The following is a 26,745-nucleotide window of genomic DNA, read 5'->3' as shown; positions in this document are numbered from 1 at the left end:
TCAGGCCCAGACTGCCATGAAGACTTCTTCCAGCCACGACCTCTCTGTAGAGTTTGCTGCCCAGACATCTTACTTAACCTACAGCAACCCCCCCCCCCCCCATACTGTTGATATCCCTGATTCTGTGCGTGTTACTGCTCTATTTGTCCCTATTACTGTACCTGCTGTGTTGCAAATACTGTGCTTTAAATATAATGGTGTCACAACTATAGTTTCCCCTCAAAAAAATAGTACCAAGCAAATGGTTCCCTTAAAAAACAGTAGTGGCAGATACCCTGTTTGCCAGAAAATAAGACCTACCCCCAAAATAAACCGTAGTCTGATTTTTTAGGATTTTTGATGAGGCTTGAAATATAAGCCCTACCCCAAAAATAAACCCTAACTGCATTACATAAAAGGAAAAAAAATAGGAATACGTTACCTAGCAGGCTCGGTCCAGGTCCCTCCTGCTGCTCTCCACAGTTCCGGCGCGGCTCCCACAGTCCTCGACCACCCATACAAGATCACTGGTTACAGAATTCAGATGAAGAGATGGCTGTGATTGGTTCTTCGGGTGCTGTTCAGCCAATCAATGCAACGCTCGATGAACCAATCGCGTTGTGGAGGTGGGATTTATTTATTGGCTGAACCGCGGCATAATAAATCCTGCATTATATATGATGATCTGCCACAGCTCAGTGAATTCACAAATCCTGCCTCCACATCGTGATGATTGTGATTGGTTCATCGAGCACTGCATTGGTTGGCTGAGCAGCACCCGAAGAACCAATCACATCCATTGCTTTGTGGAGGCGGGATTTATCAATCCTGTAACCAGGAACCACACCGGAGCTGTGTAAAGCAGCGGGAGGGACCTGGACTGAGCCTTCTAGGCAAGTAAAATAAGACATCCCCTGAAAATAAAACCTAGCACCTTTTGGGGGGCAAAAATTTATATAAGCCAGTGTCCCCAAAATAATAACGTCAAACAGATTGTGCCCCATCTTATGCCACACACGGTAGTGTTCACAGCATGCTGAGCCATTTTTTGAAAATAAAGTCCCAAGACACCCCCTTTAAAATATGTTAACCAATGCAGTTAGAAAATAGGAGGAGGGTGGCCACAAATAGGGGCTTATTACTATGGGGCAACCAATAAGGGCTTACAACTGTGAGGACACAAATGGAAGCTACAAAGTGGGAATTATTACTGTGTGTGGGGTCACTGAGCGGAGCATTAGGAGTAGTCACAGGAATCAGAGACTATGTAGAGATAAGTTATGGCTGGAAGAAGTCTTCATGGCGATCTGGTCCCAGATGGAAAAGAAAAGGGAAAACAGAGGACTCCAATCAGACAAGATATCACCTATGATCATTGGAGGTAATTATATTGTACTGTAACTATCACAGGGTAGAGCTGGTGTCTGACGATTATATGGTGACTATATTGTTTAGAGATATATTAGAGCTGAGCGGCTATATTTAAGCCTGGCATGCTATAAAAATTGTCTTGCGCTGTAGCCAATGAAGTTTTTTTTTCTGTGGCTGTATGTAAAGCATATATCTTGTGGTTTTTGTCCTTGATCTTTAGGACTCTGCAACTAGTGTGGAATCTGTGATGGTCTCATGTAGGCAATCCCCATTGCTCACTGTTTATGGGTGATGTCAGGCTTGGTTGACATAAATCTAGCCAGTATTGGGAAACAGGGATGAGTATGGACAAAATAAATACACTAACACGAAAGCTATACGGCCAGCACCACTAACATGGAAGCATTGCAATTCTTCTTTAAAACCAAGAATGGATCCATTAGGAGCACTCCAGTGTCGAAAATGACACCACAAAATGTAAATAGTGGAATTACACAGGAAGTTTTAATGCAGATTATTTTTAATTTTAGGTAGAAATGATGTTAAAGGCCCATTTAGACACTGATTATCGCCCAAAATTCGCTCAAAAACCATCTTTTGAGCGATAATCGCTGCGTCTAAATGCGCGCCCATCGTGCACTTTTGGTGCACTATTCATTCATCGCTCACTTGAAAACTGTCATTCCTGTTTATCAGGACCGCATGCTGAATTCTCCGCAGGGAGCGTTCATAGCATTCTTTCAGCAGCTGTTCCACTAGAGAACAATGAAGCTAAATGCAGATAACAGACCTCCAGCTGTTATCTGCATTCAGCGAAAGGCTTTATTTGCACACTAATAAGCTACTAAGTAGCTGCTTAGTAGTTTATGCAAAATGATCGCTCAAAGCTGTCACTCAAACTGTCGTTTGGGCGATTTTTGAGTGAACACATTTGCGTCTAAATGGGCCTTAAAGGGGTTGTCCCGCGGCAGCAAGTGGGTCTATACACTTCTGTATGGCCATATTAATGCACTTTGTAATGTACATTGTGCATTAATTATGAGCCATACAGAAGTTATAAAAAGTTTTTCACTTACCTGCTCCGTTGCTAGCGTCCTCGTTCCCATGGAGCCGACTAATTTTCGCCGTCTGATGGCCAAATTAGCCGCGCTTGCGCAGTCCAGGTCTTCTGCTTTTCTCAATGGGGCCGCTCGTGCAGGATGCCGGCTCCGTGTAGCTCCGCCCCGTCACGTGCCGATTCCAGCCAATCAGGAGGCTGGAATCGGCAATGGACCGCACAGAAGCCCTGCGGTCCACCGAGGGAGAAGATGCCGGCGGCCATCTTCAGCCGGTAAGTACGAAGTCACCGGAGCGCGGGGATTCAGGTAAGCGCTGTCCGGTTTTTTCTTTAGGTCCCTGCATCGGGGTTGTCTCGCGCCGAACGGGGGGGGGGTTGAAAAAAAAAAAAACCCGTTTCGGCGCGGGACAACCCCTTTAAGGAAGTTCACCTTTCACTGGATTCTATTATTCATTTTTACATTCTACACTCTGACATGCCAAAAATCATGGGATAGCAGTATGTAAATTGATTAAGAAGTGGCATCACCTCAGCTGATGCTTGGGAACGCTCACACCTATATGAGTTGTGAGGTATTGTCTTGTGAGCAAGGTGGAACCTTGCCCAGCATGCTCATAGCAAGGGGACGTGAGTTAGCGGAGTTTAAACGAGACACAATAGTGGGTGCCAGATGGATGGAACATTCTATTTCTGAAGTTGAGCGGGCATTTAACACTCGTCAATCCACAGTGTCTTGTATCAGGAATACATCATTGAAGACATTACCGCCGCACAGAGGTGCTTAGTGCTCATGATCAGTGGCATGTGGCTTAAATTGTCCGTGTGAACAGACAAGCGACTCTAGCAGAACTCACATCCACATTCAATTCATGAGGCCAACATGCATATCCCACAGGTCACTACAGCATTCTTTAGCTTCCATGGGGTATGGCAGCAGAAGACCCACTAGAGTGCCTCTGATATCACCACAACACTAGATACAGTGCCTCATTTGGGCTCATGTGGTTGCTAACGGAACCTTAGAGGACTGAGCAACATGTGGCGTGGTCTAATAAGTCACAGTACCAATTGTTTCGGACTGATGGTAGGGTTTGTGTATAGTATAGACCCTATGAAGCCATGGACCCCAGTTGTCAACCAAACTCTCTGTGGGCTGGTAGTGGTCCTATATTGGTGTGAGGTTTGTTCTTATGGGATGAGTTGGGTTCACTGGTCCGCATAAACACATCATTGTTTGGTAACCATATGCAGCTCTTCTTTAACTTAATGTACCCCCTACAATAATAGGATATACCAGCAGGATAATGCATTTGCTGTCAAGCCCAAGTTGTCCCGAATTGGTCTGAGAAGCATTCTAGAGAGTCCATGCGAATGGTGTGGTCCCAATGAAGCATTTATAGGATATGGTGGAAAAGTCCAGTTGCACACAAGAACCTACAAACGCCACTAAGCTATGGATGGCTATCTAGGCGATATGTCTCAACCTTCCTCCAGACGTCTCTTGTCCCTTAGTGGAATCAATGCCACGTCAAGTTGTTGTACTTTGCCGGGCTATAGGGGGTTCTACACAATATTAGTTCCATGACTTTTGGAATGTCAGTGTATGTAAAAGATGTTGCAATGTAAAAAATTTCATCATGAACAGAGAAAGTGTCTTTGGAAGTAATATTCAATAGTAACTCCTGCAGTAGAAAGAGGCCAGTTGTAATGGCTTTCCCCTTATGCCGCTTCTTAAAACTTCCCTTGGGCTCTGTAAAGAAATGATTAAAAGACAACAGTTCCCATAAAGTGGCTTCTATAAATTTGTTGAACAAGAAGTAGTATCTACACTTCATCTGTACCTTTATAAATCACTGAGCTATGGATAATACACTGTCATGACATGAGTGAGCAAATAGCAACGGCACGTGATACGACTACAAGGCTTGAACACCTCTTACAAAAATTGTGATGACTGAAGGGAGCCCAGAAATCAGCAGCAGCTGCCGTCTCGGGGTATCTAGCCCTGAGTTCACTGACATTGCCTGTATGTTAAAATCTCAATAGTTGGTATAAAAAAAAAAGTATGGAGTAACCATACAGAATTAGAATGAGCCATCTGTCCTATTCCTGTTGTTTTTCTCATGAAAATACAATGCAAAATCAAAAATTGTCAAACTGTCAGTAAAACACAGCGAAGTGTCAGAGTTTTATGGACAATAATAAAAGCGAATGCGCTACATTATACAGCTACATTGTACTTACATGCGTCATGTAAATATGTCACTGGGGGATCCAGAAAATGTATCAGGAAGTGTAAAGAATGGCACGTATGGCCCCAATTTGTATGCATGTCATACCACAACTAGTAAAGCCACATGATCAGCAGTGGAGACTTAAATGAACCTTTACCTCTAGGTTAGAGAATTGCCTATACAAGGCTTCTATACATGGCCCCATCTTCTGAATCACTCCCTTTGTGAGAATTTGACGAATGGTATATTTATACGTAGCAGAAATGGTGAATTTTTTTCTGCAGTGGAAAATGTGCACCAAAATCTGCATCATTTCCGCATCAAAAACGGTGTCAAAATCCACACCATTGGTGCATATTTGCAGCAGTATATTGAAAGGGTCAAAATCGGCTGCGGAACTAAACCAAAATCCTCACAAGTAATGCAAATTTTGACACGCTTTTTAATGAGGAAATGATGTGGATTTTGGTAAAATCCACACCATTTTGCTACATGTGAAGTATTAGGCTGGGTTCACACGGGCGCAATTGCCGCGGAATTTTTGTGCAGAAGGTCCGCACAGCAATTCCGTCCGCGGCTCTTAATTCCGGGATTAGCCAGCAAAGGGGACGTCCACACGCTGCGACCAATCCATTATGGCCAGGCCGCATGAACACAGACATGCGGTGCGGAATTCAATTCAGCAGCATGTCAATTCTTTTCTCTTTTCCGCAGCAGCCTCTCTCCTCTATATGGGGAGAGAAAGCCGCAGCGGAATGCCGACGGCAAAACTGCTCCAAAATACGCTTCTACAGGCTGCAGGTTTTGAAGTTGCGCTTTCCCAGCGGAATTCTCGCGTTTTTTTTGGTGTGGGAATTCCACTGAAATTCCGTCCCGTGTGACCCCAGCCTTATGGTGGAAAGCAGGAGTGTCAAAGCCAAACTTCCAACGTCTGCTTCCCAACCTCTGGTAGTATCAAGAGAATTCCATCAATATTTACATTCAATTGTGGGATACTAGGTTACTGTTAAATAAGCAATTCCCTAGAAAAATAAACAAAAACCTGAATTTCAACTAAACTTAAACCTTTGTTTTCGCCTTTGTGTTTCAAAGTTAACAATATGCATTAAGTATTCCTGCAGTCCTAGATAAAGGAACATCATAGTAGAAGGCTCATCTGTGCAAAAGGACAGCTTAAACTCTGCTACATCAATATGTACAAAACACAAACACTAAACTACTCTATACACACCCGCACGCACATAACAACGACTGCCTGAAAACCTGTCTGGAAAAGTTTGAAAGAAGAAAAAAGGATAGGCAAAAACCCTGAGAAGGGACCTACAATGATGTACAGATACAGTCCTGAGTCAGTGCCGGACCTGAGGAATAAGAGACGCTCTTCACAGACCATGAAGAGACAAAAAATATAGAAAATACTATGTTGGTCAAATAGGAATAGGAAAAAAGCAGCCAGTTCTGTAAATTCCAGCGCACAGATAACATGGGTAAGAGCAAAACCCCCGGCACAAGAAGAAGCGTACACGGCGCCCCCATACATAATGCAAAAGGCAAAGAACTAATATGTCAAAAAAGCTTTCGAAGAGCAGGAGGATAAGATGTTTGGATGAGCAGAGGCTGCAAGTAGACTGACTGTCTGTGACACCCAGCCAGGGACAGGCACTGCTCATGTAACTGTGAGTGATATAGAGCTCCCCTCTCTGGCTCTGTCCTTGATTCTGTCCTTTCTTTCATGCCTCTCTTCATACTCTTGATACCTGTCTCGTTTCTCCTCCCCGCTGACTCTTTCCTTGCTCTCCCATCTTACCTACCTCCCATATCTCACTCTCTCTCCCCTTCTCCCCATCACTGTATCCCACTCTTCTCACTCCTTCTCTCATCCTTATTCCCCCTCCTCTCTCTTCCCCTCACCCTGTCCCACCTCCTCCCTCTCCCCATCCTCTCACTCTTTGCATTTTCCTTGTTGCTCTGATCCTTCTTTCTCCTTATAGTTTATCAGTTGTCTTTTCTGTAGTTCTGTCTCCTTCCCAATCCCCTTCCCTGTGTTTAGATGTGTCTCCTGTGCTCCGTTATCCTTGCAGTTGGCTCTGCGAGCTCCGCTCTGTATAACATTCTTCTGGCATCATCCTGTGCGGCTCCTGGCTCAGGGCAGGTGAGGGATGAACATTACCTGGCTGGGACAGATGTTACTGATGATTGAGCTATTGCTGTCTTCCATTGCTTCTTTTTTTTTTCTCTCATTCCTTATTTACCAACCTTTATCATTTCCATCCTCCAATTGTCTTTTTTTTTTTCTTTCAACCTTTATTCTATGGGACATCAGGTTGCTGAGATGAAAGAGTTAAAGCAGCTGTGCATCTTAAGACTAATCTCTGAATTTGCCAATATTTCTGTGCATCTAAGAAGCCGAAGGAGCCATATGCCATATTTCTACTGTGCCCACTGCATTATGCCATGCCCCCAAGCCAATGCATGGCACTTTGCCACATTCCAGCAGAATCAACATCCTTTTTACCACATTCCATCGGAGTCCGTATAATTGAGCTGTGCGTCTGAGGCACCTAGATTATTATGCCAGGCTCCAAAGTAGCTTGAAGCTCTATGCCACCTGCAGAGAGGCTGACATTGTGCCATAGTCCTCTGAAGATTCTCTGTGGGTAGATTTGTCTTATGGTGAATCGCTTTCGGACCGGACTTAGTTCTCAACCATCTTCACTTTGTGCTTGGCTCTGATGTTGCCTTATTTGCGTTGATGCGTTGTAAGGTCTTCTGCATTGACACAGTAGGCCTACTTCAGGGTCATGATATTTCTCGGTCCTTTGGAAAGTTCTCTTGTGCTACAGTTTATCCATCTTCTGGTCTAGATAGGGATTGCTCCATCATTCCCAACTCAAAGACTGTACATCGGATGTAAATTCATACTGATATGTCCAGGTGGAAATTGAGCATTAAGAAGTATGTAGTAATCTTCCAGGCTTTTCAGGAAAAAGTTCATGTAGACAATGTGTCCAGTATGTGTGGTTCAGGTTTTGGCTCAGTTGTGACTCTATTTGAGTTTCAGATCTGGTTCTGGTTTTGTGGCATGATCTCAATATGACGTCTGCAGCTCAGACAGGAGTCTCAGGATCAGCTGCCACATCCACCCATGAATAATTCAAGGGATAACTAAAAATACATTGTAGTACTTTGTGTGTGTCCCATTGTCCTCCCTCATCTTGTCTCACGGCATGCACCCTCCCTCATTAGACTACGTTCCTACAACCTTCTCTCAAATGCCCACCTGGCCTATTCTTCACACAATGCTGTCTTAGTCTTTGTAATGTTACATAGTAACATAGTATGTTAGGCTGAAGGGAAACAATATCCATCTAGTTACTCCATACATAGTACCTAAAACTTCATGCCACTCTACGATTGGATAAAATCGGATGACGGTCTTATTTTACACTCTTCATTCCTCCTACATTATTTTATGCCTCTCGTAAACCTTATCCTGATCCTATCCTAACTAGCAAACCCTTACACGACTATTGTGTCCTCATATCAGCACTACAACGACCCTCTTAAGAAGTCTTCATTATGAGTATATCAAGAAATGTCTAATAACCCTATACATATAATGATATATCTTTTTGAATTGCAGGTTCCACCTTTGCCATGTCCATTGCCCAGTCGCTGGGATGGCTTTTCCTTGGTGCTCTTGGTTGTGGTGCTGTAGTAATGGAAACATTGCTTCCCCGAGCTGGAGGACCTGTGGTGAATGTTGCTCTGGTATTTGGTGGGTCATTTCCACAGATGGAGTTGGTAGGACCCCTGATTCCAGAGGGATCTTTAAGTCTACCTCTTGACATTCACACAGTTACTGTGCTGGTTAATGACAGCGGCCCAGGACCACTCTTGCGCCAACTGTGCCTGGCATTAAAAGGAGCACATGCAGTTGTATTTCAGGACAACATTGGGACAGAGGCTGTGGCCCAAATCTTAGATTTCATCTCTTCTCAGACACTTGTACCAATCATTAGCATCAGTGGAGGATCTGCTGTGGTATTGACTCCAAAGGTAAGCGCCTATGATGATGATGATGATGATGATGATGATGATGATGATGATGATGATGAAATCCTCCACTGGAAATTGCGAGAAAAATAATTTCTTGATTGTTGTCTGTAATACATGTTGATTGTTTCTACCGTGTTTCCCTGAAAATAAGACAGTGTCTTATATTAATTTTTGTTCAAAAAGGTTTAACTTTTTTACATGTATAGCTGCTTGGACACTATTTAAATTGACTTTTTTAATTAACTGTTAGCAGGGCTTAATTTTGGAGTAGGGCTTATATTTCAAGCATCCTCAAAAAGCCTGAAAAATCATTTTGCATCCTCAAAAAGTCTGGAAAATCATGCTATGTCTTATTTTCAGGGTATGTCTTATTTTCAGGGAAACAGGGTAGTAATTGTTTAGGCAAAGAACTGTACTGTAAAAAAGTAGCTTTACGCTTTCTAGCATAATTAGGCATACAGATGTAGCAGAGCTCAGTTTGTCATTTTGTACACTCATTTTGATACTCTGATGTAGCATCTCTCGTTTTACACAGAATTGCAGGTCAGTTTGCTGATTTATCCAAACTATCACAGGGCACAAAAGAAAAAGTTCAATGACAGAGTCACCTCTGCTACATCTGTATGTTCCAATGATGACCAAACGCATCATCGGCTTACTCGTTGATGTTATTCAACAGTTTTGCATTCATTCAGTTGGCACATTGCTTGCTCTCTATATCTAACAGGGTCGTAGTTATACTTTACTGTCCTTATATGTATTGCTGTGCGACATCAGCAGCATGTTATTCTGTAGCAATGATGGAAAAACCTTTTTCTGCCTCATCCGTAACATTTGCAGCAAGCTGTGCTGCCCTGCGGACATCATGTCATGATCACATCACAACCAGTTAATGGATGCAATGCGATGCCATTGTCAGAATTTGAACAGGCTCAATTGATCATCTAGGCTAAAGACATAGCCTATTATTAACACTGACAACTGGAAAAAGGAAAAAATAGATTGTTTGCATTTTTTTTGTTCTGTACCACCATTTGGCCACCACCACCGAATTAGCACTATGAACACAAAGTTGATTTAGTTACATTTATTTAACTAAAGTTGCTTTAAGAAAAAAAATGGAAGCACTCCATGGAATGCCAATGAAGGTGGGGTAAGGGTGGGTTTACACTGGACGACTATTGTTCAGGTAGCCGCTGGAAGTAGTCACTGCAGCAAGATGTTAGCATACGAACGGCTGTTGTTCCTGGAGGTGAATGTAGTAGTTCACGTTTGCAGTCGCCGGTCCATATACCTTCTTGCAAAGTTTATCGCTTGGTTGTTGAAAGACAGACAATTGCCTGTTTACACGAGACAATAAGTAATCAACCAGGGACTATTTTTAGGTGAGCTGAAACGAAATGACTAGTGAACAAATTACCGCTCATCACTGTGCTGGTGGCTTTGTTTACATGGAATAACTATCGCTCACTTTCACTCGATTGAGTGACTACCCTGTTTCCCTGAAAATAAGACATACCCTGAAAATAAGACATAGCATGATTTTCCAGAATTTCTGAGGATGCAAAATGATTTTTCAGGCTTTTTGAGGATGCTTGAAATATAAGCCCTACTCCAAAATGAAGCCCTGCTAACAGTTAATTAAAAAAGTCAATTTAAATAATGTCCAGGCAGCTATACATGTAAAAAAGTTAAACCTTTTTGAACAAAAATTAATATAAGACACTGTCTTATTTTCGAGGAAACGGTATTCAGACAATTGTTCCAGGTAAAGTCACCCTAAGTGAGAAGATTGGCATCAACTAGTAATAACATTGGAGGTACATTTTAAAAGGAGTTGATTTCACATGATAAGATCTTATCTGGAGCATTTGCCTTAGAAACTAGCATAGAAGGGCATATATACCATAGAGACCACCGTTGGGTCTACTATGCAGCCCTTGGAGAAAAGGGACATTGTCCTGGTCAGTCCTTTTTTCGTTGCCACTAGGTATTGGGGGTGGGGAGGCGGGGTAGTTATACAATATTACCTTCTCCTAAGAAACTGCATTTTTAGGGGGTGGAATATTGACCCAAGGGTCCTTGAAAGTGAATGGAGGGAATCAATTACCAGGTTCTGGGTGGCAGAACTCAGCACCATATAAGGAAGGCTGGGATTGATATGTGATAGAGGGTCCACTTTTATGTGTCTGCTAGTATGGGTTATGGCTGGTGGGCCCCCACTGAGACTTTATGCCTGGTCACCCACTAGTCAACTATTTTTCAATATATATTCAGGGTCACTTAAATGCAGAAAACTGTTACCTCCATTGCTTTCATAAAACAGCCTTGCTTGCTGTCCTTAACAGTGAACACACAAGAACCTTATCTCTTGTCAATGTGAAAAGAAAAAAGTTTGGTACCATGTTAGTCAGTAGAGTAAAAAGGGATTGTTCTCAGTAAGAGAAACAAAATAACCTTGTAGATATGATAGCTTTTAATGGCTAACAAAAAAGAATTGTGTACATCTAGGGGTGACTTACAATCCACAGCTGGAGGTTCTAAGGAGAACAGCAAGGGAATTCCATCATACTCTACACAAGGATGGCCCCTGGAAACCATATTCCCGGACCCTCCCCTTCTGTGTTACAGGGAACCTCCAAATCTGATTAACTTTATAATCAGGAGTGCATTGATCTCTGACCCACAAAAGGAACTTATCCCTGTAATGTAAGGAGCTGCAAGACCTGCTCACATATAATGACCACTGAAGAGATATGGATCCACAACACACAGCAGGACTAGAAGATCCCGGGGACATTCACATGTTCCACGTCCAATGTTGTATACCTGATTCAGTGAGCTCAATGTCCTGTTGGGGGGATTTATGTTGGAGAAACAGGACAAAAACTTAAAACAAGGATGAGATCTCATCGTCACGCAATTAAAGAAAGAACGACCAAGTTACCTGTGGCCCAGCATTTTTGTAGCCAAAGACACAGCATAAAACATATGAAGGTTACTATATTAAAGGGCAACTTCAAAAGACAGAAAGTGCCGGAATACAAATTTATGGCCACCTTTGATACTCTGAACACAGGTCTGAAAATCTGGCTATAACATCTGAGAGACCTGGACAAGAGAGTGAGAGCATCAAGACTCTGGACAGACATCCATTTACAGGCCATAAAACTCACACATCCTTATCTGTGGACTAATTAAGGATTTCTTTCCCTCCCATCCTGCTTTGCTATTGTTTTAAATGCAAAAAAAATCACACTATGCCTCTGTCCTTTTATGTGCATGTACATGGGGGAGGACAAAAATATGGAAATGCCAAATAAAATGCATGGGATTTTAATCATTAGCACTGAGCTGCCTTTCAACCCCTGTTTAGCTGAGAACCTTCTCGCCAAATTTGTGTTTACTTCACCTCTTGCCTTGCTCTGGGTGGTAAACCCCTCACCAATGGAACCTTGTTGCTCAGGCAGATGTTCACTTCTGCCCGGCAGCATCTGTGTCATATTACCTCCACTTATAAATCATATTTCAATAAGACATGTAGAGACTGATTTTAAGGCATGCATTTCATACAGTGTTTCCATATTTTTGTCCACCCCATGTGTGTATGTGTATATATATATATATATATATATATATATATATATATGCTTTTTCAGATATATATTGGTAAAAGGCAGACAAAGAAGGCATCATATGTACAAAACTACTTCGTTTGGATGCTTTTAATCAAAACGACTATCTTTCAAGCAAGTGAAAGTGAACAATAATCGTTCGGTCTAAACGCGGGCCAACGACTGAACGAGAATCATTCACTTTTCATTTGCCATTCAGTTTACAGAGACATAAAAACCATTGTTGGCTTGTTTGCTTACCCTTTGGTTTAAACAGCAGTCATTCAATCCCTCTCATTCACTTATAGAGGGACTGAACGATTCTCTTTTGAACGAGCCAACAATGATCTGGCTGTCTAAACAGGCTGCACGAGTGCGAGCGAGTTAGCGGTGACGTCACTTGCTCATTCACTTGAGAATCGCTCGTCTTAAAGGACCCTTTCTCTCACTGAGGACAGTAACATTTTTCATCAATGTCATATACAGTTTGCAGATACTTTGATTCCCGTGGCAGATGTGATTTTCCTTACTACTTTGGGTACTTGGCTACTACCCAAATATTCTTACCAGACGTGAATACCACATTTTCGGTTTTTGGATGCCTGCACTACACAACCCTATACCTGTGCGTCAGTGATGTTTATGATGCTGGATTTAATCTGGGTTTGTTTTTAATTAGTGAGTTTATTTCTGCATACGACGGAGAGCAGCAGCTTTGAAGGAATCAAAAAAAAAAAAACAAGTAGTTTCACAGTTGATGACGCATCTGCTTCTATCTTTCAGCATTCTTAATTTTCTTTCCAGATCACGGAAATAAGGGTTACTTGGTGGCAAAAGTCATATAATTGTTTCCCTGACTTTGACAAATGTCTGCTATGCTCCTTTGTATAATTTGTGGCATTAGTTTTTTTAATGAAATTGCACTTAAAGTAAGAGATGTCACAATCTCAGCACTTTTCCTAGTCTGTTATTTGAAATCTCAAAACTTGAAATTGTCATTATCTTTCCAGGAGCCGAGATCTTCCTTCCTGCAGATGGCGGCCTCGGTGGAACAGCAGCTCATTGTCATCTTTAAAGTGTTGGAGGAGTATGACCTTGGTCCATTCTCTGTGATTACCAGTCATTATCCTGGTCACCGGTTATTTCTGAAGACAGTCAGAGCTTTGTGTGAAGCTGTTCAGCCAGGTTGGGGCCCTCAAGATGAACTAATATTAGAGCCAGGAATTGGTCCAAGGGGGACCCAGAGAGCTCTTAGACAAATTTCGGCTCCTGTGCTCCTACTCTTTTGCTCCAGAGAAGAGGCTGAGGAGTTGTTCCCAATCGCCGGTGAAGCTGGGCTACTTGGACCAGACTACATTTGGATTGTTCCAAGTTTTACAATTGGTTCTCCAGAACACCCTGCCGAGTTCTTTCCTGTTGGGCTTGTTAGCGTGGTGACTGATGGCTGGCGGAGGAGCCTACGGCAAAAGGTTCAGGATGGAATTGCAGTAATTGCTGCAGCAGCTAGGAATTATTTGCAGAAATATGGTGAGCTGCCCAATCCTGGAGGAACCTGTTTGACACCAGGACAAATGCAAGGAAATGACACTTTGTATAGGTACATGCTAAAGAAATGTAATAGTTAACAAGACAAGTTGAATCCGCTCTCTTACAGTGTTTTATCGGAATTCTTTGATCTGTCAGGAGGTCTTATTTCACTTTTCCATTTTTTCATGCCTCTTATTGTCCTTTTATTGTTTGCAGTCTCATTTTGCTCCACTTCAAATTGTTTCCATCTCTTAGGCATATGCTCAATATTGTGTGGCAGGAGAGGGACCTGTCCTTCAATACCCAAGGATTTCTACTAAATCCATCCATGCTGGTCATTACATTGACACCTCAACGCATATGGGAGGAGGTAAGCCTTTTTGTACATGTCTCTTGCGTTACCTGGGTAGTAGTTGCAAGAAATGTGCACAGCCAAAGAAATATGTCCTCCCTTTCTAGGTTGGCAGGTGGGAACGTGGTATTATTCGTATGAAGTACCCAGTATGGCCAAGATATGGCAGTGGTCAACAGCTTGTGTCAGATACTCGTCACCTAACTGTGGCCACCTTAGAAGAGAGACCATTTGTTATTGTTGAGAACACAGATCCAGTCACAGGAGACTGCGTACGGAATACAGTGCCTTGCCGCAAACAGAGCAACCTGACATTGAGGTAAAGAAGATTAGTCAAGAGCAGGGGAGCTTAATTTTTTCTGGTCTGAGAGCCACATAGCCATACTCCCAAGGGCCGCAAGAGTATTCCCACCTGAGATATTGATGGTATATACTAAATATATTCCAGAATAAATTGAAGTAAGTTCCACTTCCAGGACTCCCACGTATTGTGAGAATGGAGGTCACCTTCCCCCCAATTAGTACTCCAGTGAGGAGGAGACGCTGCATGTGGCTTTCTGCATTGTAGATGATGGATATCAAGGTAATGGTCTGACATTTCATGAATCCTATAAACTACAATGGAGAGAGCTGCATGTATCTACAATGCCTCTAACTCATATACTCATTTCTGGAGTGCCAAACAGGTCAAGAGACTTTATTCTTCTACTATATAGGGGCCCCAGACATTACTACACAGTGCAACCTTAGTACTTGTCCTAAAATATTGGTGACCAGACATGGCTACACAGCGCACCCTTAGTACTTGTCCTAATATATAGGTGACCAGACATGGCTGCACAGTGCACCTTTAGTACTTGTCCTAATATATAGGGACCCAGATATGACTACACAGTGCACCCTTAGTACTTGTCCTAATATATAGGGACCCAGACATGACTACACAGGGCACCCTTAGTACTTGTCCTAATATATAGGGGAACTAGACATGGCTACACAGTGCACCCTTAGTACTTGTCCTAATATATAGTGGACCAGACATGACTACACAGGGCACCCTTAGTACGTGTCCTAACATATAGGGGACCCGGACATGGCTACACAGTGCAACCTTAGTACTTGTCCTAACATTTAGGGGACACGGACATGGCTACACAGTGCACCCTTAGTACGTGTCCTAACATATAGGGGGCCCAGACATGACTACACAGTGCACCCTTAGTACTTGTCCTAATATATAGGGGGCCCAGACATGGCTACACAGTGCACCCTTACTACTTGTCCTAATATATAGGGTACCCGGACATGACTACCGAGTGCACCCTTAGCATTTGTACTAATATATAGGGAGCCCAGATATCGCTATACAGGGCACCCTTAGACTAGTCCTAATATATAGGGGACCCAGACATGGCTACACAGTGCACCCTTAGTACTTGTCTGTTCCTCTTGCCCTGGTCATGTGCCACTCCTCCTCACCCTGACATGGAAACTACATGTGAGCAGCCATGCATAGGTATTTCTGTGTCCAGATGATTGAGGCTGCACAGAGTGGCATTGTGAGCCGCATGTGGCCCCCAAGCCACATGTTGAGTATGGCTGGTCAAGAGCATGCTATACTGAGGAAAAATAGAACAATGACTTAAAGCATACCTACTCATTTGCTGCTGCATCGCACCCTTTTTCATGCTTTTAAGCTCTGATTTTCAGGTGGTCTTCCGTGTTTTTTTGCTACCCTAGTGTTTGCAATTCACTTACAGGCAGGGGGTGTTTTAAAGCCTAGTATTCTGCCTGTAGTTCACTGTCCTGTACTTTCTTTCTCTCACTTCCCATGCTGCATTGCTCTGTCTCTGGTCCAATCAGCTAGGAAGCAGTATCTTAATGATCACCCCTCTGCTGTCCCAGGACAATTGTAGAAGTTGGGCATTCAAAGACATTCTGGCTAAATAGTAAACCCAATATAATGTACGTACACATACATGTTTGTTGTAACAGCAGGTGAGGCAGAGATTGTAGACATTGCAGATACTGTGTAAACAGTATATCAGCTTGTGAATGCAGGGGGCAGCCTGTAAATATAGACCCTCCCACACAGCTAAGAAAACATCGTAGTTACTACAGAAACTCGATGCCTAACGACAGGCAGTGGATTGCAGAGGGACTAGAAGGCAGCCACTTCACACTTGATTTACAGTGGTAAAACAACGCAACTTTTAATGAAAGTATATTGCAAGATTGATGAGACATACACAGGTTATTACATGAGCATAACTTGTCTGAAAAGTTAGTGCCCCTTTAATGGGATAATTATTCCTAAAACGAAACAGATTTTGTATTTTATTAACTCTATGCTTCTCTGTTTGTAAAACTTGACCTCACTCACATAGTTCTTACTATTATACCCCAGCAGTTCCGGTGAACCTTACTCCAAACTGTGCTGTAAAGGCTTCTGTATTGACATCTTAAAGAAGCTGGCTCGTACAGTTAAGTTCTCATATGATCTTTACCTTGTGACAAATGGAAAGCATGGGAAACTTGTACGAGGCGTGTGGAATGGAATGATTGGAGAGGTGAGCAGGCGAGCACATTTACTTCTTATGTTCTCCTTACTTACTATATCTTTACTATTAACTATGCCATTACCCATACTTAACCACTTTCCTGACTATTTTCTTTTTCTCTTCATGCCTACCCAGGTTTATTACCAGCGAGCTCACCTTGCTATTGGGTCTCTCACTATAAATGAGGAGCGTTCGGAGATTGTGGACTTCTCGGTTCCCTTTGTAGAAACTGGAATCAGTGTCCTAGTATCACGAAGCAATGGAACGGTGTCTCCCTCAGCTTTTCTAGGTTAGCGCATCACTAAAGCATGATTTGGGACAGAAGCGGTGTCGTGTCTCCTTAAGGAGAGCCCCCAAAAAGTGTGTGGAGACACCTGGGGATGAGTGGGTCAGGGGATGGTATAGTCTCTCCCCAAGGAGAGCACCCAGAAGGAGTGTAAGGATACCTAAAAGATGAGTAAGGAGACTTATAAGGTCATGCTAGCTCTTCTGGGAAATTTATGCAAATAAGATGGAAAAATAGATGGCACTGTAGAGGTATTTTTCCATCTTTCTTATTTGCATAAAGCATGATTATTATGTAATGGACTTTGGGAAATTAAAGCTTAACAGATTTAAGTTGCCTTCTGTAATACTTATTTGCCCCTTTTATATTAGTCAGTTTGGGCCTATATAGAACTGACCCTTATATTGACCTTATTTCACTAGGTGAGCCAACCATAAAGTCCATCTAATTCTCACCTTTACTTCTCTCTACAGAACCATATAGCCCAGCGGTCTGGATGATGATGTTTGTCATGTGTCTATCTGTTGTAGCAGTGACGGTATTCATCTTCGAGTATTTCAGTCCAATGGGATATGATCAGGATCTAAGCAATGGAAAACGTGAGAGGAAAACCATTGTCAAAAAATAATAGTTGATCTTAGAGTTTTATTAGATACCGCGAAAACAGCAAAAGAAAATGTATCTGTTAGGTAGGAAGCATGAATGGCACGTGTAACTGTTTGATCATAAGGAATGATTGTTCTGCATTACAGACAAATAGACATTTTATTATCTTCTTCTCTAATGAGTCTCAGCACTGCCTTTTATATCCTAATTTGGCTCTCAAACCAAATACGGTTCTAGTGAGATCATGTACAGCATAATGGAACAAGACCTGATGTTAATTGAGTTCAAGAAGTGTTTATAGAGGAGCAAGTGTAGGAAAACCTGTTAGGAAGAACTGAATGGTTTGCCTTAAATAGCCCAGTACTGTACATGACACTTGTATACATTCAGTAGTATCCAAATTGGTAATTTCCACTTCCAGAATAAGGCCATTTTCAAGGCATCTGTTTGTTATGTTCTTGGTCTTCCAATATAAATAGCTGAATTACTAATATGAATAATTAAACCCAGACTCAATTGAATAGAGTCACCGAGTCTCATTTGAATACTCGCCAAGGATGACTACATTTCTAATAGCTACTCAACATTGTCCTTCGGAAAAGTCTGAAAATTAGAATTTCAGAAGAACTTCAGAACTTCAGGCATGAAATTCTTCAAGCCTCAATAAGACATAGGGAGAAGCAGATAATTATATATATTACTGTGCAAAAGTTCTAGGCAGGTGTGGAAAAATTACTGCAAAGTAAGTATTCTTTCAGAAAAAAAACCAAAATAGAAGAGTTAATAGTTTTTTGGTCAATTAACAGAATGCAAAGTGAGAGAACAACAAAGAAAGGTAAATCACATCAATATTTGGTGTGACCACCTCTTGCCTTGGCAGGGAGGTTATTCCAAACATCTTCGAGACTAACCTTAGACCTTCTGTGGATGTAACTTGCTCAAGTCCTTCTGTCTCTTCATGCAATCCCAGACAGACTTGATGAAGTTGAGATCAGGGCTCATATATATCCATCTATATATATATATATATATATATATATATATATATATATATATATATATATATATATATATATATAGTCAATCAACAATGTAGAGTCAATTAACAAAAGAGAGAACAAAATCAAATTCATATTTGGTGCGGTCACCCTTTTCCTCAAAACTGCAGGAATTCTTGTAGGTATTCTCGCACAAAGTCAGTAGGATTATAGTCAGGTTTATAATTAGCAAATTATACCAAACAGATGATAATGATCATCATTTTCACATGTAGGTTGAAAACACAATCATTAAGTGAAATAGAAACAGCTTTATAGTAAAAATGGGTGAGGAACAGCCAAACTCTGCTACAAAGATGAGGTTGTGGAAGACAGTTTCATTTCACAGGTTTCATGTCACCTCACTAAGATGGGCACAGCAACAAGACACAAGGTAGTTATACTGCATCAGCAAGCTCTTTCCCAGGCAAAGTTTTCAAAGCATGCTGGGGTTTCAAGATGTGCTGTACAAGCGATTTTGAAGAAGCACAAAAGGGCAATGTTGAGGACAGCAGACAGTTGTCAGCCAAGGAAACGTAGTATAGCAGATGAAAGACACATCCTACTTACTTCCCTTCAGAATCGGAAGTTGTCCAGTAGTGCCATTAGCTCAGAACTGGCAGAAACTAGTGGGACCCAGGTACACCCATCTACATTCAGAGAAGTATGGCCAGAAGTACTCCTCATAGTAGAACTGCAGCAAAAAAGCCATTCCTTCAACAATGCCAAGCGACTTAACTATGCACGAAAACAGGAACTGAAGTGCAGACAAATGGCAGCAGGTGCCCTGGACTGATGGGTCAAAATTTGAAATATTTGATTTGAATATTGAATGTCTGCAGGCAACAATGAAGCATGTTGGAGGTTCCCTGCAAGTTTGCGGCTGCATTTCAGCAAATCGTGTTTAGGATATGGTCAGGATTACGGGTGTCCTCAATACTGAGAAATACAGACAGATACTTATCCATGACGCAGCACCATCAGGGAGGTGTTCGATTGGCTCTAAATTTATTCAGCAGCAGCACAACCACCCCAAACATTCAGCCAATGTCATTAAGAACTATCTTCAGCGTAAAGAAGAACAGGGAGTCCTGGAAGTGATGATATGGCCTCGCAGAGTCCTGATCTCAGCATCATCAAGACTGTCTGGGATTACAAGAAGAGACAGAAAGATCTGAGCGAGCCAACATCCACATAAGATCTGTGGGTAGTTCTCCAAGATGTCTGGAGCAACCTCTCCGCCAAGTTCCTTCAAAAAGAATTGTTGGTGCTTTGAAGACAAAGTGTGGTCACACCAAATATTGATTTGATTTAAACTTTTCTTTTGCTCATGCAGTTTGCATCTTGTTGATTCTTCAAAAGTAAATTATTAGGACTTCTATTTTGAAAGCACTCTTAGGGCTTATTCACATGAGCATATATTGTCCGGCATTTTCACGGCCGGCCGATATAGGCAACTATTTAATGCACAGGCTCGGCGTATATGTCGTCGGGTGGGGGGAGACACCGTAGCTCTGCTACACTGTCTCCTCCTTCCCTTCCTCTCGCCGACTCACGTTCTCTCTCCTCCCCTGTGGCTGTTTGCAATGGGAGGTGGCGGCCCAGAGATAAGCTCCCGCCCCTTGTCTGCAGCCAGCTCCACCCCCTCCCATTGCAAACAGCCGGAGGGGAGGAGAGAGGAGGAGAGAAGGGGGAGGGAGTTTAGGACTCACGCTCCCAAACTCCCTCCCACCTCCCTTCTCCGGCCGCTGTCATTGGCTCCCACAGGAGTCTATGGCAGCGGCCGTAGCCTGGCCAGGAAGATTGTTCTAGGGCTATCTCTCCTGCCCGGTGTAAAAGCGCCCTCTTGTGCGGTTTTACACCGTGGGAATACGCCTGTGTGATCTGATGCATTGGAATCCAATTCATCAGATCATAGCGTATATCGGCCGGTTGTGAAAACAGCGGCTAATATAAGCTTGTGTGAATAAGCCCTTACTTTTTACTTACATTACTTGCATTTTGCCACACCTGACTAAAACTTTTAAACAGTATAGTATATATATATAGACTAGAACTTTTGAACAGTATTGTGTGTGTATATATATATAATATACACTATATGGACAAAAGTATTTGGACACTGCATGTTTTTCACATAAAAGTGCTTTATTCTTCTATTTAGTAAGGTGTCGGCCCTCCTGTTGCTTGTATTACAGTGCCAACGCGTCGAGGTGTACTTTCCACAAGTTCTCTCTAGGTCTGGGCAGGAATAGCTCGCCATTCCTTGTGCCAGGCTGTGAGAAGAGATTGTTGTGGAGATGGGCGTGGGTGGCAGTGTCGTACCCTTCGCTCCAATTCGTCCCACAAGCGCTCCATCGGATGAATGAATAGTTATTACAAAACGAGCAGCTTTTTATTTTACCCATGCCCCTCCCAGCAGACCGTGCGGCAAACTCGGTATTTGCATATTTGCTGACTTTCTCCAGTGTCCAAATACTTTTGTCCATATAGTATATATATATATGAAAGCAATATCTGCATTGGGAGTGGGCACGATCTCTCACACAGTCCACATAAAGGACATCCAGATTTCTTTTATGCCAGCAACAGAAGTACAGTGGAGAAACAGCCACTTGCAGCACATAAAGTGCAAATACATGCTATGTATATATATATATGGGTTGAGAGTTGAAATCATTGGCGAGATATATGAGTAGAGTGAGTAATGACAACTACAAAGATCAATTATTCTGAAGTGCAGCAAAGGACAGGAGCTGATGAGAAAAAATGATAAGAAATGGACAGGAATGAAAGGGAATGAGAGATAACATTCTTACTTGTCTTTTCAGGTTTAGGAGGTCCAAGTTTCACTATCGGGAAATCGTTATGGCTGCTGTGGGCACTGGTGTTTAATAATTCAGTTCCTATCCAGAATCCCCGTGGCACTACCAGCAAGATCATGGTGCTGGTGTGGGCGTTCTTCGCTGTAATATTTCTGGCTAGTTATACAGCCAATCTCGCTGCATTCATGATTCAGGAGCAATACATAGACACGGTGTCTGGCCTGAGTGATCGGAAGGTGAGTGGCGTTTCAATCTGTTCTTGGTAGATATGTTGCTTATTAACTTGCTCCTCTTTTTTTTTTTTAAATCACTGAAATCGTTAGATTTAAAAAAAATCTAAATGATTGCAAAATTCCGTGCTGATTATTTTAATCACAAATATATATATATATAGTTAAAGGGGTATTCCCATCTCAGACTTTTATGTCATAAAGGTCTGATAGGTGCGAGTACCACCTCTCGGATGTAAACCTATCTTTATTTAGGACCCCTGACCACCCTGAATGAGGTGGGCGGATTAACTGAAATAGCAAAGCACCTTGCTCTACATGGTTTCCATAACTCCTGTAGAAGTCAATGGAAGTTACGCAAACAGTATAGCACAGTGAGCTATATTGTTACCATAACTCAAGAGCTGCTTATTGTACTTTGCTATTGACTTCTATGTGAGTTATAGAAACAGTGTAGCCTAGCCAAGCTCAGCTGTTTCTGTCATCCCGGTCACCTCAAAATCATGTTTGACCAAGACGGGAACATCCCTTTAAATGATATAATTGTGTCTGCGTGTATCCACCGCTCGGAGAATCTTTTTGTTTAAAGATTTACACAACTCCCATAGAATTCAATAAATCCATCTTCATTTATCTTCACCTACGATGGCGGCAGACAGCCATAATTTTATGATTTATCTCTATTGTGTCAAGAGAAACGGGGTTTAGAGCTCTGTAACATTTTCACAAAGAGGTAAGTATAAACCTGGATGCTGGAACTATCATTGATATAGCCCTGATACTGAAATATTAGAGAAGGACCTTGATAAGTTGGCAGCCGGGGATGGTGAATGGCAGATGAAATTTAATGTTGATAGATGTAAAGTTATGCACCAAGGCCACAGTCATAGTAATACCGCGCACACCTAATGCAATGTAGCAGAGCACTAGGATTAGAGCTGCAAAGTGCATGAAAACCATAAAAAACAGGGCTCAGATATTATTCTGCGCTTTTACAACTCCTTTGTAAGACCTGTAAATGGGATTGGACGTCTCTTTTAAAAATGATGAACTGAGAAAATTGGGCTTCTTAGGTTTGCAAACCTTAGAAGTAGTCTAATATGGATAAATATACTGTGTTTCTCCAAAAATAAGACCTTGTCTTATATTAGTTTTTGTCCCAAAAGAGGCACAGAGTCTTATTTTTGGGGGATATCTTATCGTACTTACCTAGCAGGTGCCATCCGGGTACATCCCACTGTTCTCCGCAATTCCGGCAGGCTTCCTTGCAGTTCTCAGTGCAGACAGGAGATTGCTTGATAGTAACGGGGTTTGTAAACCTCACCTCCAGCAAGCGATTGCTCTGATTGGTTCTCAGCCAACCACTGCAGCGCTCAATGAACCAATTACAGCTGTATAATGCGATGGCTTTCATGTAGTGTAGCTTGGACTTATTTTTGGGGTAGGGCTTATATTTCAAGCCCCCCTGAAAATCAGGGTAGGGCTTATTTTAGGGGTAGGTTTTATTTTCGGGGAAAACATACCCTGTTTCCCTGAAAATAAGACTTACCCTGAAAATAAGACATAGCATGGTTTTCCAGAATTTTTGAGGATGCAAAATGATTTTTCGGGCTTTTTGAGGATGCTTAAAATATAAGCCCTACTCCAAAATTAAGCCCTGCTAACAGTTAGTTTAAAAAAAGTCAATTTAAATAGTGTCCAGGCAGCTATATATGTAAAAGAATTAAAGGGGTTGTCTCGCGGCAGCAAGTGGGGTTATACACTTCTGTATGGCCATATTAATGCACTTTGTAATATACATCGTGCATTAAATATGAGCCATACAGAAGTTATACACTTGCCTGCTCCGTTGCTGGCGTCCTCGTCTCCATGGTGCCGTCTAACGCTGTCTTCTCCTTCCATTTAGACGCGCTTGCGCTGTGCAGTCTTCTGCTGTGTTCAATGGAGCCGCTCAGGCGTGCTCGCGCCACCGAGGTCTTCTGCGCATGGGCAGACCAGCTCTCCGGCGCTCTCCATGTCTCCTATGACATTATATAAGACCTCTGGGGGTCATTAGCATTGCCTTTTTTTTTTATTTCACGCTTTTTCACTGTATCTGGGGTATCCCTAGGAGCAGCATCAATAGGATCCCCTGTTACAGAGGAAAAGATCCACTATAGTGACACTAGTCACTAACAGAGTTGATCTGGGTCTGTTAGGGCCCTGTAGCTCTGCCTTAGCAGGGGCATCTGCCAGTCATGTGGTCGCCATGTCGAATAGTGGAAGTAACACTTCATTACATTGAGTGGTATGTGGCCTGTAAAAGATAAGGCAGAAGCAGTTAATAACTGTTTTACCTTCTCCTCCGGGTCCTCGGCTGTGACTAATAGCTGAGGACCTGACCTGCTCCTGCTGCATTACAGGAGGTGTGTACAGTTCCCAGAGAGTACCACTGAGTGTTCAGGTTTGGACAACAGTGTCACTTTATGCCAAATTAGGCTAGGCTCACACAACCGTATCAGAATATGTTGCGTAAAAATCCTTGCGTTTCACCTGTGTATGGAATTGCGTATCCCTGCGTATTGTCACATATGCGTGCATTTTTTGCGCACATATGCCTGCATATGTACAGTGTATTTTACACAAGCAAAAACGAATGCATGCAGGGAATGATCCACTGCTCTCTGTACATCTGGGATGCCCGCTCATCACATGCCCTGGTAATCTGAGCGATTGGTGTCCTAAATTATGGGAAAGTCCTGCAATACGTCTGCTCATGGCTTGCATGTAACGGCCTCCAACAGGTTGGGTGAGTGTGATGGTCCCTAGACGCCGTCCTGCACGGTCTACCTACAGTTTACTGGTTTCTTTTTTTTTTAACTTGCTTCTCATGTCTCCGAGTACGCTAGCTCATCTCTATTCCTTATGTTTCCTTACTTAAAGGGGTTTTCCAGGGAGAATACTACTGATGGCCTATCCTCAGGATAGGTCATCAATAGTTTATTGGTTGGGGTCCGTCGCTCGGAATCCTGACCGATCAGCTGTGCAGTTGCATGCTGTCAGCATCGCAAATACACGGGAAAGTCTCCGGGCCAACCTCTGTGCAGTGGCGGCGCTTGTAACTGCAGGCATGGCTCTCATGGATTTCAATTGGACCCCATCCTGCAGTTACTAGCGCCGGCCACTACACAGAGGTTGACCCGGAGACTTCTGTTGCTTCTACTCCGACTCTGACAACGAGCGCACAATCAGCTGATCGGTCGGGATCCCGAGCGACGGACCCCAGCCGATCAACTATTGATGACCTATCCTAAGGATAGGTCATCAACAGTATTCTCCCTGGAAAACCCCTTTAACTAATTCCTATACCCCATATATCCAGAGATGTATGGTGAAAGATGTTAAAGAGACATGTAAAACAAATGTATACATTGTCGGCCAGACGTCATCCAGAGTTTCCTACATTTTTTAAAAAGTATACAGCTTTCCAACCAAATGCCATAAGATTGCATTGAACTGATATATGACACATTGTATAACAGAACAGTTGAGGGTTGACACATCTGTACATTATCCACATGCAGTGGTGGATACCAGGAACATTCCCTTTTGCCCCGATTCATGGATTTCATCTACAATTGTAATTTCAGTCTTCGTGTTGCTTTTGCTTTATGGATTGTGATGAATGAAGACGATTATCGTTCAGATCTCAACCAGGTGTATTAATTGGTGCTATGAAGATCAATAGGATGAGAGAGGCAGAACAGGATAAACACAGAAACACAAAGGAAATGGACATAGAAAGCGAAACCGTGAAGGAGACAAAGGGAAACATGAGCAAGATGGAAATAAAAGGCAGGTTGCAACGTTACTGGGAGGGGTAAAGAAAGGCAGACATTCCTCATTATGTTTGTGATTAAGCTCTCGTTAACACATGTTGTTAATGGTCAAAGCAGGGCAGGCTGCTATTATCCTGCCGGCTGCTGCAGGACTGTGAGCATTAATATAGGAGTGTGCAGATTGTGTGATGATGGAATTATAAATGGAATACAGGATCCATGAAGGAGGCTTCAATCAGTAAGGAGAGCTGTAAAATTGGCTTTATGGAATCGGGAACAAGATATGACATTGTAAAATGGGATTACTTTAGCGTACTGCAAAGTAAGGTTACTGTTAACACATGCCGTGTAATAGGGCCGGGACAAGCACTCAGTGCCCTAGGCAAGGCTTTTGGACTGTGCCCTTTTCCCACCCTTGTTAAGTCAATGATTGCCCACCTGACAGCATGATAGCTGTCAGATGGGCAATTATTGACTTAATTGGTCCCTGTTGTCCCCTTTTCCCACTAATCCTTAGCATTCTGACCATTTGCTATATCCCTTTCATATATGTGCCAGCTGACCACCCCACCACTTTCGTACGTACAGTCTACAGGTTCCTTTAGTTCTTCTCCTGGCTCCATCTCTAAGCTATCCCATATATAATATAACAAGGAACTGCTGATTGCACATGCCTGCCTAGAACAACCCTACTATCTTATTATTATCCCTTTTTCGGCCAGCCCATGCCTAGACCAGCATCAAGGTCCTATAGGGTCAAAGGGAGACATTAGAAATAAGAGCATTCTCAGAATACCAGTAACCCTCAACATGTTCCCGGTTGTTTCGTTTTTAAGAGACTGATATTTTCTGTGTCTGCAGTTCCAGAAGCCACAAGAGCATTACCCTCCTTTTAGATTTGGCACTGTCCCAAATGGCAGCACTGAGCGTAACATCCGTACCAACTATCCGGACATGCACAGCTACATGGTGAGATACAACCAGCGATCAGTGGAAGATGCTCTTGCCAGCCTGAAGTCTGGGTGAGAACTATTCTAGACATTAAAAATTGATTTAATTCATTCAAGTGAGAAGAATATTTTTGTACTTATGCTCTTATACACGTAAAGATTAGAGATGAGCGAACACGTTCGGCCCCGCCCCTTTTTCGCCCGAACACCGAAAAAGTTCGGGGGCCGCCGTGGCAGCG

At 42.6% G+C, this 26,745-nt stretch overlaps 1 protein-coding gene across 1 annotated transcript in view; it reads left to right on the top strand.

The window, feature by feature from the left end:
• Positions 1 to 1,278: 1,278 nt before the first annotated feature.
• Positions 1,279 to 26,745, top strand: part of GRIN2C (glutamate ionotropic receptor NMDA type subunit 2C) — a 37,123-nt gene continuing 11,656 nt past the window's right edge. Inside the window, exons 1-10 of the mRNA XM_066585970.1 lie at positions 1,279 to 1,360; positions 8,285 to 8,700; positions 13,325 to 13,911; positions 14,097 to 14,211; positions 14,301 to 14,512; positions 16,601 to 16,763; positions 16,890 to 17,043; positions 17,514 to 17,639; positions 21,515 to 21,744; positions 26,418 to 26,578. Coding sequence (XP_066442067.1) covers positions 1,279 to 1,360; positions 8,285 to 8,700; positions 13,325 to 13,911; positions 14,097 to 14,211; positions 14,301 to 14,512; positions 16,601 to 16,763; positions 16,890 to 17,043; positions 17,514 to 17,639; positions 21,515 to 21,744; positions 26,418 to 26,578 — 2,246 coding nt within the window. The remainder of the gene's footprint in view (positions 1,361 to 8,284; positions 8,701 to 13,324; positions 13,912 to 14,096; positions 14,212 to 14,300; positions 14,513 to 16,600; positions 16,764 to 16,889; positions 17,044 to 17,513; positions 17,640 to 21,514; positions 21,745 to 26,417; positions 26,579 to 26,745) is intronic.

This window comes from Eleutherodactylus coqui, chromosome 13 (assembly GCF_035609145.1).
Source record: "Eleutherodactylus coqui strain aEleCoq1 chromosome 13, aEleCoq1.hap1, whole genome shotgun sequence".
Classification (NCBI taxonomy): Eukaryota; Metazoa; Chordata; class Amphibia; order Anura; family Eleutherodactylidae; genus Eleutherodactylus; species Eleutherodactylus coqui.
The sequence above is the reverse complement of the archived record's forward strand: the minus strand, read 5'-3'. Positions and strand labels throughout refer to the sequence as shown.